The sequence below is a fragment of the Cydia strobilella genome, chromosome 4 (genome assembly GCF_947568885.1).
Source record: "Cydia strobilella chromosome 4, ilCydStro3.1, whole genome shotgun sequence".
In the NCBI taxonomy this organism is placed as follows: Eukaryota; Metazoa; Arthropoda; class Insecta; order Lepidoptera; family Tortricidae; genus Cydia; species Cydia strobilella.
Window position 1 is genome coordinate 1,691,139 of NC_086044.1, and position 15,873 is coordinate 1,707,011.

General features: G+C 39.7%; 1 protein-coding gene across 1 annotated transcript; it reads left to right on the forward strand.

Annotated features, from left to right (window-relative positions):
- The first annotated feature begins 314 nt into the window (after window positions 1–314).
- Window positions 315–10,828, forward strand: LOC134740437 (sodium/potassium-transporting ATPase subunit beta-2-like). The gene is made up of 7 exons (XM_063672871.1): window positions 315–357; window positions 2,196–2,376; window positions 6,668–6,922; window positions 7,537–7,616; window positions 8,075–8,290; window positions 10,086–10,254; window positions 10,671–10,828. Exons 2-7 carry the CDS (start codon window positions 2,214–2,216, stop codon window positions 10,772–10,774), a joined length of 987 nt encoding a protein of 328 aa, XP_063528941.1. The 5' UTR covers window positions 315–357; window positions 2,196–2,213; the 3' UTR covers window positions 10,775–10,828.
- The last annotated feature ends 5,045 nt before the right edge of the window (window positions 10,829–15,873 follow it).

Sequence of the window (15,873 nt, forward strand, 5' to 3'; positions counted from 1 at the left end):
GGGATAGATCTCAACACAACTTCTTTCCCATATATGAAGAGAATTATACATATGCTACTCACATTTTACTTAGTCCTAGTGCTAGATGCTTTTGGGATGAATTCCGCAATAGAAAATAGGTAGGTATCCTATATCCTTATCTAGGTTTTAAACTATTTGTGTGCCAAATTTCATTGAGATCCGTATAACCGTTATTGTATTAAGCAGAACAAAAATCCAAAACGAAATTTTGTGGGATAAATCACGGCATAACTGGTTCCGTTCAGCATCGACCGTCCCATTATCCTGCCCCGCGCTGACGTCGGCGCGCGCGCAGTCGCGCCGCAGCTGCCCGCAGGATCTCACACTAAGGACTAGGTCAGTACCTATTTTACATTCTACTGATTTAAAGTTTCAACTTTTATTGTTCTTATATACTATGGTAAAAACGGGGCTTAACTGCTTATTAAATCAAACTTTAATTTAAAAGTCCGACGTTTCGAGCGCGATATTGCACTCTTGGAAAAAGAGTGGCTATATAGTCGGAGGAACGTAATCACTGTTTTTTTTTGACATTTATGAGGTGGTCTTTTTCTATTTACTTATTTGCACATTAAGCTGTTAACTATTATCGATCACAATACAAGTGTTTAAATCATGTGACACATATTTGTATATCCTAAAATTAGCATAAATATTTGTAAATGTATCAAATCAATGACTGCAACATTGGCAATTGATGGCGCGATAGAGGCCATTTAACGTTAAATTAATTCTGCAAATGTGCAGGCAATCAGAGTAATAATCACAACTATCAACAAACGATACAATTGACATTATGAAGGACCTATGTGGGTACCTCTACATAGTAGCAAAGTTTGATAGATATAACTCCGTAATAGATGGATACAGTCTAAGGAAAAAACGTGCCTCGAAAATCACGAAAATTTGGCTCTCGTTCAGAGGGCGCTACTAGTTTTGGCCTACACTTGTATAGAGGGCGTTGACGGTTTCGTTTGTTATTTAACAATTTTAACGCATATCAGTGAAAGAACATGGGTCAAAATCATAAAAATAATTAATGCAAATAAAAAAAATCATTTATCTATATTTAAATACATTCTATCGTATTTTTATAAATCTTCATTTTTAGTTTTAAAGTGTGTCGACAGATGGCAGTGAATTTACAGTGGTTACAAAATTTACTATGACAGTATACCGCTCTAGAGCATGTGAGACTACAGCTAACTACGCGCCAAAAGTATCTATACTATTCTCTAATAGGTTTAGAAGGTAGTCAGATCCCCTAGCTCATCAACTATTAAAGAGCTGATGATCTTCAAACGGCTGATCAGGTTACCTTACCATATACTTTCAGATTCCCTCATAAACTAGAAAAGAGCTGATGATCTTCAAATGGATGAATAGATTTTCATGAAACATGGCTAAGATCGGGATAAAATTATCTATGACACAAAAAAAAACTAAACGAAAATCGGTTCATCCGATTGGGAGCTACGATACCACATACAGATACACAGACAGACACGTTAAACTTATAACACCCCTCTTTTTTGCTTCGGGGGTCAAGAATAGTCAAGTAAAACTCGCTTTCACGTAAAAAGCCGTATCGAAATCGCTCCAGCCGTTTGATAGCTACAATGCGACAGACAGGCAGGCATCGGCGTCAAACTTATAACAACTCCCTTTTAGCGTAGAGAGTTAAAAACAAACAGAGTGGAAGAAGAAGAAGGAAGGTATGTACTTTTGAACGCGAACTGTATAGGATACCTATCTTTATGTGTTGTGTACCTAGGTAGGTACCTAAAACTATTGGGGGTGGCAAACACTTTTGGCGCGTTGTTTCATACATGGTGATGACTGCACCATTGCCCTCTTAAACATTATTGCATAGAGATAAGTTTCCTTCAATGGTTTGGTTTCGTCACAGGTCAATTGTTTTGCTGTTAGTACCTACGCTGAAGGACTCTCTATGCCACTTCGTGCTTTGTCACAGTGACAATAATATGAGATCAAGGTTTATTTTTTTAATAGTGTCTTCGCTACAAGCCAAGTCAGCCTTCAGTGACAGTATGATGAATGATGACACAACAGATTCCTATGAAAATATGACTTCTATAGTGCCATCATCACACTTTGTTCCCTCAACGTCAGTGCCAACTTAGATGAACTCTAAAACTTTTCTCCTTTAACAGGACGGACCAAAAGCCAAGATGCTGACGGTGAAGAAGCGTCCGTCAGACCTGAACAGCCTGGAGCGGTTCAACATGTACTACAAGGCCAAGGAGCCCCCGCTGACTGCGGGGCAGAAAGTCAAGAGGTACATCTGGAACCCGAAAACGAGGCAGTTCTGCGGCAGGACTGCGGGCAGTTGGTGTGAGTTATCATGCATCCTATTTCCAATATTTTATTTAGTTTTATCAGTCCTGTTTTCTGTATGTTTGTAATCAAGCTGAATTAGGCCCACCGCCAAAGGCCCGAAGCATCCGGACGAAGCGCGCCTACACGCTAGGCCGAAGACCGAGCTTCGGGAACTTGGTGCTTATATAATATCAATAATATAATAAAAATAGTACAAGTGTCTAAATGCGAAGGCGAAAGCCGAGTTCAGGATGACTCACGTTAGACCGGGCCGTGTCCGGGCCGGAGCTTCCGGCGCTTACTTTTCTATGACATGACAGATGATCACGTGATGCTTTCCATAGAAAACGAAGCGCCGGAAGCTCCGGCCCGGACACGGCCCGGTCTAACGTGAGTCATCCTTTCCGCGTAGGATCGAAGGCCCGGAGCCTTCGTCTCGTCTGGTTCGTCTGGGCTGGCGAGCTTCCTGCAATTTCCCCTATCTTAAATGTGAAGGCCGAGCTTCGCGAGCATTGACCTCCCGCAGCTCGGCCTTCGGCCTCGCATTGAGGTGCGCTTCTTTTAGACGTTTTGGGCTTTTGGCCATATGCAGAGCTTGTGGCTTCCAGCCTTCGCAATTAAAAAACTTCGGAAAGTTGCCTGCAGCACGCACCGGTCAGAGGTTACGGGCCTTCAGCCCTACGCGGAGCTTCGGTCTTCGCATTCAGGAAGTTTTACTTTTGTTCTGTGTTCGAGCACTAATCTCCCGCAGCTCCGCCTTTGACCTCGTCGCACCTCTCCCGGGCGCTTTGTGCGTCAGCTAGGTGTAAATGTCAGGGATAAATGTCAAATAGAAAGATAAAATTTGCTCAACCTATTTGAAACTTTCAGTGGCTATAAAAGTGCTTATTGTAGTTAGTTCCCCCATCACGCACTTCGCACATAATTAATTAAAATCTACCTAAACCAGTAGGTATACTAAGCTCTCGACTACAATCGATACAATACATATGTATTAGATCAAGCCAGTAGAATCTGGACAACTACAACTGAATGCCCCCTGTGAAGTGAATGACTCCCAGTTTTGGTCACTAGTAACCGTGCTAGTAATATCTGGCCTTGACCAGATATCCAGTGATTTATCCGGCTCAGCAGCATAACAGCCGTAACGATCATTGGAAAACTAAAGTAAAGTTCAAATTCAAACGGATTATTCAAAGTAAGTCTGTAATGCTTGCTGGTTAAGTCTTATTATAAATATCTTGAAATTATCAGTTAAATAGGATCGTAATAAGCTGAATAAACGTTCAGGAGCAAAGGCCTAAAGGAATAAAGGCCTGTTTACACATTGATTAAAATCTTAGTTTAGGTCCCATATATTTGCCACAGAAACGCATGTAGCAATAGTATGGTTAGTGTTCAGTGCTACATACATTTGTTACTAAACGTAAATGGCAAATCTATGAACTCGAACAGTAAGTAGGCTCTAAATACAAATGAGATCTTGCAGGTGATGTCATACATAATCTAGTCAAATAGAGATAAATTTTGCTCCGAGCACTTAACATAATGAGTGATATGAGCTTATATCTTGTCATATGTCTACCTATAGCACAGAATAAGTAATAGTATTATCATACAGAACGGCCAAGCACCGCCCCGCCCCGACTCGAATTACCTCGCCCCGCGACAGCAGATTGACGGCCGTTTGCCGGCCGCTCAGTACTATTTTTAAGCAACTTACTCACTCATAGCATGACGCGTGTACAGACGTGCCGTTCACACATAGAAACGCAAGTGATTTTTGATGTATAGCGTGTCCGCCCTGTGCCTATAGACCTTATTTACTACTTACTAGGTACTTAACATTCCTCCTAACTTAGGTATTTGATCACTTGAACATAGTAACTTAAACAATAGTCACGTGGCAATCAAATTGTCATTTTAGTATCTCGGATATTAAGACAAGGTTCAGGAATCTTAGAATCTCCTAATCCTTGAGGTAAAGTGGCGCACGCGCCGGACGCCGCACAATTGGACCAACGAGGTCTTCCTGCCCAGACGAGCACTACGTTTCATTCCGTGACGTATTGTTGCTTTTTGGACATGGATGCCCATATGGTGGCCATTTTGTTTAACAGTGTCTATACAGAAAACAACAACAACAAGAAAGGAACAGATCTATAAGTGTGCATCACGAAATGGACCCAATACAGCATAATGCACTATAAGTGCTATAAGCCACCGCTGGTCTTCCGTAGGGCCCTTTCGGTGATACCACGACAGGTAACACATAAGGGTCTCTCTTCCTACATAATATATTATGTCGATGTGTGTAGATAAAGCAGTGTATGTAACTGTACATAATTACACTCGTGTGATTCTATTATGAAACTCACTTCGTTCGTTTCATAAACCCACAATCGAGTTTTGATGCCTTTCATTCTGTAGCACTGTAGCAGTCACATAAACTACTATTATGTCCTGCGCAATTAGAGCGAAAGAGGCGTCGGCACATCGGCAGGCGTCGGCCGATGCGAGCCGAGCCTCATGACGACTTTTTCGCTCTTATTGCGCCGACATAAAGGTTTTTTTCTATCGGATTTTACCGATTCCTCGTCGACATATGTAGGGAGACCCTAAAGATGCATAATAAAATAATACAAAAATAAATATCCATGAAAAATAGTTATTTGTTTTATAAGGGGCAGAGTTGTTGTTTAACCGCTCGTGCTAATATTAACACCCTAGGTGCTTACGGTAAGATATCAAACAAAATCAAACCAAATCAAAATCGAATGAACATTATTAAACATTTATCATTCAAATTCATCATTTAAAAGTCAATTCTACCAGCCAACATAGAAGCAACTCAAAACTTGCATTCGATTACAACTACTACTGGATAAAACGCAACTTTCTCATTCGTTTTTGAACAATCAAGAAAGCCTTTACCTACTAGTGTGGTGAAAAAAATATTACCTAGCAGCCTAGCACCGACATTAAACTCTAGTTTTCAATATTAGCATTTACAATACCTGGTGTACTTACAGCAAGCAGTTGACAGGCAATCTATCAATTTAAGCATTCATTAGTTAACCTTGACCGCGTTGGAGTATCTAATGCAGGTCGATAGGATATGACCATAGGTTTGGTCTCCTAATGGGAACCAGATACAAGCTAGATTTGCAATCATAACATTATTTAGGTACTGTTTATTGTATGAATCTTTTAATACGGTATTATAACAGACCCTAATATTAAAACTGTAAACTATATTTGTATATACCTTAATTAGTTGTTAAAATAGTTTAAAAGGTGTAGTGAAAATTAAACAAAAAGATAAAATAATGTTCGCTTTTCGGATAGTATCTAAGTTTAGTTTTTTAAGTGCATAAATGTTTAAAATGTAAAAATGAGCGCGATCTCGCCAACAAACTGCAATCGCAGTTTGGTGAGGAATATAATTATAAGAAAATTGTTGTGTTGTACTTTGAGATATAAAAAAAAGACAGATATTATAACGCACCTAAATCTTGGATCACAAAGTTGCCTTCAATCATCCTGAATATCATCATAAATAGTTAGGTACTTACCTACGCTTACGCTTGGCATTTTCTTAAAGAGATATTTCTAACTCATTTATTTCCTTTACAATCGAATAAAATATATTATATTAACGAAATATATTAACAGTAATATAAAATAGACAAAGACTTCAGACGTCATTCCCGCGTTAAGGATGACTCACGTTAGACCGGGCCGTGTCCGGGCCGGAGCTTCCGGCGCGTCGTTTTCTATGGAAAGCATCACGTGATCACCTGTCATGTCATAGAAAAGTAAGCGCCGGAAGCTCCGGCCCGGACACGGCCCGGCCTAACGTGAGTCATCCTTTAAATAGTTATGGACAGCTGGGTGAATTGCAAAAAAAGATAGAGCATTTTCAAAAATTGCAGTTCCCATGAAATATTCTCGGTATTTTTTTCTGCAGGTTTATTAAATTTGTCAAACCGAACACATTCTTAGTTTCGATTTCTATGACACCTTGAAATAGACGCCAACGAGTGACGTAGATATTAAATGAAACAGTAGTCAACAGTTAATATCATTGAGTAATAATACCTAATCGGAACGGGAACTTTCTGAGTGGAATATTTATAAGAATTTTCTCATGAAAGTTTCCAGAAAATTTGAAATTTTTGAGAATGTTCCTTGCACATTGCTATGGGCAGCCTTGCCTTTAACCTTTTAATTAATTTACTTTGTGTTGTAACAGAGGTATATACCGTTTTATTCAGTAGATAATTTTACATTTTCTCTTCCACAGCCAAGATAGCCCTATTCTACTTCATCTTTTACTCCGCTCTCGCCATCCTGGTGGCCATCTGCATGTGGACGTTCCTTCAGCTCCTGGATGCGCGGCAGCCCATGTGGCAGTTGGAGAAGAGCATCATCGGCACCAACCCTGGGCTGGGCTTCAGACCCACACCCTCGGATGTGGCTAGCAGCGTCATCTGGTACAAGGGGAACGATGTGGGCAGCCAGCAGTTCTGGGTTAAAGAGCTGAAGAGGTTTCTGGAAGGTGAGCTTGCAGATTTAGTTTCTCATTAGTTTTTCTGCCGTTTCTAATTTATCGAAGATTTTCACTGAGCTAACTTGTTTTTGGATAACCATATATCGGTAATGGTACATGTTGGATGAACTCCTGGGTGCGTAGCAGCCCATGTGGTAGTTACAGAAGAGAATAAATGGCAACGGCTTCAGGCAACAGGTACAAGGGGAACGATATGGGAAGCCAGCAGTTCTAGAGTTTTGGATGGTGGTTTTTGCAGACTACTATTTTATTTATGAAAGACACCGTTTTTTTAGGGTTCCGTACATAAAGGGTAAAACGGGACCCTATTACTAAGACTCCGCTGTCCGTCTGTCTGTCACCAGGCTGTATCTCATGAACCGTGATAGCTAAGACAGTTGACATTTTCAAAGATGATGTATTTCTGTTGCGGTTTTAACAACAAATACTAAAAACCGAATAAAATAAATATTTAAGTACAACATACAACAGACGTGATTTAATTTGCCGTTTTTTGCGTAATGGTACGGAACCCTTCGTGCGCGAGTCCGACTCGCATTTGGCCGGTTTTTATAATAATCCGAGTTATACCAAATTCAGTGAAATAAACTTTCGTTTTTCAGCTTACAAACGAGATAACAAGAAAGTGGGAGCGGGACGCAACACACACACGTGCGACAAACAACCACCTCCACCAGGAAAGGTAAACTTTTAGGAATTACCAAAATCTTAAACTTAAAACTAAGACCTTAAACACTAGTTCCAAGAAGCGCAACACCGGTATCATTTTCCTAGCGTAGTTCTGGCATTTTGCATACAAGGCTAACTTCGGGAGCTTGGGGTCCACGGCAATCTCAATAATTGGAATAAGCACTAGAGGCATGCCATCTGCCCTTCCAACCCGGATGGGATTAGTCTGGTTTTCTGTCCAGAAAAGCGTTTGGTAAATGATATTTCGTACCTACATATTATAAGTATTTAAGTTCCAAGAAACTCGTTGATGTGAGCCGTGACCATTCGTTGAAAGTCGGAGGCCTCACATCTCGGTTCAATCACACCGAGAAAAACTGTCAGTCTTTCCAAAAAGACAAGATTGTAAAAGAATAAGAACAATAACCTTGAACAAGACTATATATGTCCGAATATTTAATATATTTGCAGGTGTGCGACGTGGACATAAACGCCCCAGCCTGGTTCCCCTGCGTGGAGTCAAACAGCTTCGCCTACAACAAGTCAACACCCTGCGTGTTCCTCAAGCTGAACAAGATCTACGGCTGGAAGCCACATTACTACAACAGCTCCGACCATCTGCCCAAAGGCATGCCGGAGGATCTGAAGAGTCATATCAGGAATATGACGGCGTTTGATAAACAAAATGTAAGTACTTAACAAGATATTTAGCCACTGTTCCAATTTCGCTTCGGACTAGATGTTCCTATCTTTGGGCGGAAGGACCAGCAGAGTCATATCAGGAACATGATGGCGTTTGCTAAACAGAATGTGGAATCTGTGGATCCGGACTTCCAGGATAATATAAGTAACGATCGTTAGAATATTTCTAAAGTCTAAACGCTGCTCGCGGGTCAACGAATAGTTGGGATTAATGAAATCCTATTCATAAACGACGAATTTATTCGTTTATGCTCCTACCTTATCATGTTGTAACCGTAATCGAACCGAAAACGATTTGTTGGCGTCGCTCAAGAGTTTTTTGTAATGCCTAATACGGATAAAATTGCGGAGTGCTCTATACAATTTACACGGTGGGAACGAGTAACCCGACAGATTGTAACCGATGATTCAATTTGGATTATATAGACATTGCTGGATAAAGCCTAATTTGTATTTTTGGAAAAGATAGGTATGGTGAAACCGTGAAAGTTACAGGTTTATTCAAGTGGAAGTTGGAAAATAACAAGGACGAGAAGATTCGAAGCCCAGACGCGTTGTTATAACCATCTTTCACGAGATCGATGTGAGAACAGCTCGCTCTCATGAAAGATGATTTGATAACGAGCCTGATGTTCATCGTGCTAGCGGAATGCGAATGAAACCAGAAAAAGCCGGTTACAACTTTAGTTTAAGTTTGAATCATTGAGTAAATACTTGCGTGGGAGCAGCAGCCTGGCGCAACAAGAAAGTGTTTACTGGAAACCTGGTTTCTGGTAGGAAAGGTTAACTGGAAGAGATCCCTGAAAGGGATAAGTTCGCCTTTGTACAAATAATGTGTGTTTTTCCTGTTTTATGTTTCTTTTTGTACAATAAAGAGTTTTACTACTACTACTACTACTTTACTAACGCAAAAAAGGAAGTATGTGTTTCAAATGGACTGCAATTTATATCTACTATTTATTGATACATAGTGAAGGCAGTTCAAATTTACTGATTAACATTTAATCAAGTTATTATATTATAGGTACTCTAAATGACAAAACTCTATGAACACAGGGTAACAGCTACCTTAGTACCTATTTTTAGCTTCTCATTTATTTTGATCTCTAATTTTAAAGTAATATATAATAGTCCAAAAGGTCTTATGACCTTATATTTATATATAGTATCACAACCGGGCCTTAAATTTCAAGGTCGTGAGCATATCCTAAGGTAGCAAAACCATCTAGACACATTTGATAATCGACTCTCTTTTCAAGTTAACGTTTCTGACAGTACATTGTCATGGTCCCCAAGTTGATCCAGAAGTTAAAGCCAAGGGATCTATCTTCGGATGTGTGCGCGGATGTTGTGAGTGTTGTGTGTCGGACTATTGACAATAATTAACTTTTATGTGTAGTGGGTGGTTTGAAAATGTGATGTCTACCTCGAACTTTAAATGCACTTCTCGTGGGGTAGTCACACAAATCTCTGTTTTGACATTTTGCTGGGACGTCAGTTAGCCGCGACCACGACCAGTGAAACCTGTGTCGAAACGTCGGTAAATAAAGGTAACAAAATAAATTCGCGATAGACCCGTTTCTAAATGTGATTTAATATGTGTTTAAACCGCGAAAGTTTTAAATGTTATAGTATATTACTTACTCATAAGGCACCTCTATTGTACCACTCATGTATTAGATTGTCGCAATATGTTACTCAGCAAAAATGTAATTTAGTAGAACTTTGCTAAACACATCGAGCTCGCGAATCTTTTCACTAAACAATTTGTTCTCCTCAGCTCAACATGGTGTGGGTGTCATGCCAGGGCGAGAACCCAGCCGACCGCGAGAACATCGGTCCCATCCAGTACCTGCCTAAACGAGGGTTCCCAGGATACTACTTCCCGTACACCAACCAGGATGGGTATCTGAGCCCGCTGGTAGCTGTGCATTTCATGAGGCCCAAGCGTGAGTATCCTCAATCCTGAGGTTTTGTTGATGATTGAATCCCATTCATAAAATATAAAATGGCCATGCGCTTTTGCAGCTCGCTGTACGTGACCAGGTGGCATTTAATCTCTGAAATTTACGAAATAGAAACCCGGTATTTGTATAGTCTTTATCATCTCAAATGACTTTTTCGTCTAAGACGGTAATCTATTAAACAAAAGCTATTGTCTGTTTTGTTCGAGTTGTCGGCCTTTGTGTGCCATTGTGTGTTGGCGCATGCCACGGCGCGTGCGGCGCTCACACACAATGCCACACAAAGGCCGACAACTCGAACAAAAGAGACAAATTACTTTAGTTTAATAGATTACCGTCTTAGACGAAAAAGTCATTTGAGATGATGAAGACTTTAAAAAAATCATTGTTATTTGTTGCAGCTGGCACACTGATCAACGTGGAGTGCCGTGCGTGGGCGCACAACATAAAATACGACCGCCACGAGGGCATGGGCTCCGTGCACATCGAGATCATGATCGAGTAACTTCACAATTCTATAATAATAACGGGTCTCTATTGTTTCCCAAAAAGTTTTAAGACATAATGTATTGTTTGTCCGCATTTTCGTTAGTCATAATTTGTTTGGTTCAGAAACGCGTCACTCTTCAATAAAACAAACCAAACCTAACCTATCTATAGGATAACCTTACGAAATTCCTGAAAGTTAACTATTACAGTTTTAGGAGTAATGATAATATGACAAACAATACATTATGACTTAAAAGTTTATGTGAAACAAAGGAACCCCAATAATCTTCTACAACAAAACGTCAAGTAACACCACGAGGGCATCATGGGCTCCGGCAGGCCTGGCTCACTCCGCGATTTCGTCGCGCCGCTACAAGTACATGCGGCCGCCCCCAGTTCTGAGGTCTAGCCATAGTAATTGCCGCGCACCGCTGAACGGACGCCTGTTCGCGCATGCGCCACCTAGCGGTCGTGAATCTTCTGTATCTAGTACTATTATTTATTCTGTGGCTCCGGTCACATGATCATGATCGAATATTTCTACTGACGACGAACAAAACCTAGTACATCAACACACCAAGTATTATGATACTGACCATGACCGACCACATAGGTATAGCACCAAGTACGTCTCCATATCAATGGGCTTAGCACAGGAGCGCCGCGACAATATCTTAGCCACGAGGTAGACTACTCATCCTTTTCTAGCTATATTATATATATAGTCTTCCTCATCGTTTTCGATGACGGCGACCCCAAATAAAAATTATGGACGTTGTCTAGCGTGAGCCCTAAGGTATGGCTGGCCAAGCCGAACTTGCTCAACGTGACAATAAAGTTGGCCAGCGGGCTTAGCACGGTAGCATTTTTATCGCCTGTCACCTTGCCTGTCACGTGCTAAGTGCGAATGTGACGGGCATAGTGACAGGTGATAAAAATGCAACCATGCTGACACGACCGCAGCTGCGTTGAACGTAGGGGGGTTTAGGTCTCTCTCCGTAACTGGCGTTTTATGTCTAAGTTTGCCTCACAAGTCTTCAAACATTTTGATACCGTTATGGATGGTAGAACGCCAAGATGACCTTCTTTCAGCAAGCTCCTCCCAAATCTCAGGGTTTATGGCGCAAGCGCTTACGTCCTTCCGCTATATACAATAGAGTGGAAAGGGTAGTCTATCTCGCTGGCGAGATACTGTCGCGGTCCTGTGCTAACCTACAAGTGCTGCCACGAGAGCAAAGCACATCGAGATTATGCTCGATTTCGCTTCGATTCTACATATGTTGCGACTGACCTCTCACTAGCTTATATAACGAAATCATAAGTCTTTTAAAACTGTATATTTAAAACTTTCAAGCCACCTACAGATAACTGTAGGTGGTTTAAAAGCTGAAAAAGTCACAAGTATGTACATGTCAAAGTTCGTTTTGTGGTGGATAAAAGCAAATGGCTGGTGTAATTGGTAGTAGCACGTTGTGCCGCACACCCAGACATGGGGATCCAAATCCCTGAGGCTTGTTTTTTATGTGTCTAATTATGAGCCTAACCTAATCAAATGAATGTTATTTCATTCCTTTTCCATATATCTATTTCATTTTATCACAGACAGCTGCGACCGATCATGTTATTAAAACAGGAACATGTGTATTTGTGTGTATGTATGTGTGTATTTTGTTTTAAAATAAACGTGTTCATTGGAATAAGTCGCTGAATGGTTACTATAATTACTATTGTGATTGTTTTGAAAGAACCACCTAATTTACCTATGTACCTATGTAAAATAAATGTTATAGCTTTTTGATGAAAATCACGACGATTTTATTAAGAAATCGAGCCATGATAAACTATTACCACTAAACTAAACTAAACTATTTACCATATGTATGTAGGTATACCTGTTTAAAATTTACAAATTAACGTCGTGGTTCAAATATCTGTAACTTCTAGTCTTAGATCCTTTCAAACCAATGAATTTTCTCCGTTAAAACCAAATGTTGAGCGTGATTATAAATAAAGTATATGATGTAAGTAAAGTATTGAATTAAAATTAGAATTAACGAGTTTGATTTTCTTTATTTTCTTTATTCCCTGTTTATTTTTTATTTTTTTATACTACGTCGGTGGCAATCAAGCATACGGCCCGCCTGATGGTAAGCAGTTACCGTAGCCTATGGACGCCTGCAACACCGGAGATATTACACGCGCGTTGCCGCCCCTTTAAAAACCTGTACACTCCTTTTTTACCTCCCCATACTGTAGCCCCTCGGGAAAACCTCGGCAGGGAGCTCATTCTACAGCCGAAGCGTACGCGGGAGGAAATTCCTCTTAAACCGCACAGTACGCGACCATTTAGGTGCTAGGGTGTGATGATGAACACCCTGCCGATGGCGAGCGGTGCGGTGATAGAAAGCGGCCGTTGGCATCATGATGTCATCATGTCAAACAATTCTTCAGAGCACAGCCCATTGTACAAGCGGTAGAACACGCATAAGGAGGCGAAGTCCCTTCTTAGACTTAAAGGTTCAATACCGCTTGTGAGTTATCTAGCCACATCTTGTGGATTTTAAGATATCCACGTGACTTTATAATTGTGAGTACATACTAAGATGAAGTAACAATTCCATATTGCATCTCTCAAGAATCTAAATCCTACGGAGATATAAAACATACCTATACCAAAGATAGATATAACTCCGTAATAGATGGATACAGTCTAAGGAAAAAACGTGCCTCGAAAACAAGAAAATTTGATTCTCGTTCAGAGGGCGCTACTAGCTTTGGCCTACTGTCGTATAGATGGCGTTGACGGTTTCGTTTGTTGTTTAACAATTTTAACGCATATCAGTGAAAGAACATGGGTCAAAATCATAAAAATTATTAATGCAAATAAAAAAAAACATTTATCCATATTTAAATACATTTTATCGTATTTTTATAAATCTTCATTTTTAGTTTTAAAGTGTGTCGACAGATGGCAGTGAATTTACTGGGGTTACAAAATTTACTATAACAGTACCGCTCTAGTATGTTACTCTATGCCTATACATACGTAACCTAATTGTAATACGAGCCTTGATTGCAATCCTGCAAGGACAGGAGGCAAACTATCTGCAAGAATGAGAAGAATAATATTTGTAGTTAGTTGCCAGTATTGCCACAGACCAACTGTTTTATCCTCCTAAGACCCAGCAATACAAATGAAAAACCCAAAGTTTGTCTTTGAAATTTGCACCTATAGTGCAGGGAATAGTTGATTTTTATTAATTACTTGTATGGAGAAAGGAAATATTGTATAATGCTCTAAATTTTATAATTGTAAAATGCTTTAAATATCGCGGCCATAAGCCTCAATTTCTGTCCATATGTAGTGGTACTCTATGTTACATAATTAGACACTTAACCTATAGGTACACTTAGCCTTAAGAGACTTCACTGACAGACTGACCAACGTAAATCCCTAGTAGCTAAGGTTATTAGCATTACCTATTTATTACCTATTGTTACTAACATATTTAGTTTTAATTTAGGATTAGTTATTTTATTTTATTTTAAATGTAAATGTAATTGTATATGGAATTTTTTATTCTGAAATAAATTAATTGAATTGAATTAGCACCTATCTTCACCTTTAGACATACTTTTTTTTTTTTCAATCTAGTTTTTAATTCACTAACTGGTCGCCCAAGATACAGGCTATGCCTAGTTTGGGGACCCCTGTTCATACTGTTATAAATGTACCGCTGTATGCGCGCAACCTGGACCTCATGTATATTCCATCTGCAAATTCCCATCTTTGTGTGCAAAATAAATATATTTTTCATTTAATTTTTTTTCATTAGTTTGAAATTTTGACGAAATAAAAGAAATGCAACTCTGTTCCAATTCAATAGAGTTTAAATTTCATCGAACTGAAGAAGTACTATTGGTAGGACCTTGGGCCTTAGGAGGCTATGCCAAATCACTATGTTTAAACATTACACGGCGGGCCATCATATTGGCCCACTGAAATGGGCCAGTATGTAGAGAGGGTAGTGGTGTCGGATGGCTTATGGCGCGGCGGGTTGGCGATGGGATCGGCGCGGTGTCGGTTTTTCGTCCTCACGTCAAAGGTAGTGGGCCTGGGCCGGCGCTGGTGGGTAGTGCGTGCTCTCGGTCATCACATGGCCATCTTACTGGTCCAGCGCTGGGCCATCGTTTAAAGGAGCCATAACCATCGTATGGCCATCTCGCTGGTCCAGCGCTGGGCCATCGTGTAGAAGAGCCATTAATGCCATCTCAGTCACATCTCACTACAGTTATGACTGCCTCTCGTTATTCAGGACTGCAAGAAGAGCAGCTACCGCAAGCATAGAAGACTGAATTTCGTTATCTTCCTCTCCATCACTCGAATATACAAGAGCAAGGAGGCAGAGAACCGTTAAATCTACGAGTGAGTATTTGTATAATAAGGTTGGTGTAATAAAACAACGGTTTTTATGTTCCTATATTTTCATCTCTAACATATAAGATATATTAATAAAAGTTTTACGATCTAACATCATTACAACATCAACATAATAAAAAGATACACCTTTGGTCGAAAATAGGGTTTGAAATAGTATATTGTATATATATAAAAAAAAGAAAAAAAAAAAAAAAAGGATATTGTTTCAGGAAGTAGTATATATTTTACATTAACATTATAATGCGCGGCGTATCCTGACGGAGGAGTTCTTTAGGTGAGCTTGCCTTATTGAAATTTCATTGTGCTGTATTTTTTCTTTTTCTTTGTGTATCTTCTTTATATATTTATAAGTTTACTATAGCTTTGGCGTGGAAATGTAGGAATCGTGCAATAGTGCTAACCACTGGTGAGAACTTGTAATTGGCTTTTTATAAAACCTATAGACATGTTAACAGCTGTTGGATCTCCGAATAATAATAAATAAATAAATAATTATAAGTATGAAGAGTAATCTAACAGAGTAGTTAATAGGCTTAGGCACATTTAGGTACCTACGAATAAAAATATAATTGAACAGAAATAAAATGCGACTTCAATGCATAAAACTTTTACAATTTATGTTATCAAATATACTCTCCCAAAATTTAGTTTAGGTATTTCATCTTTCTGATTCT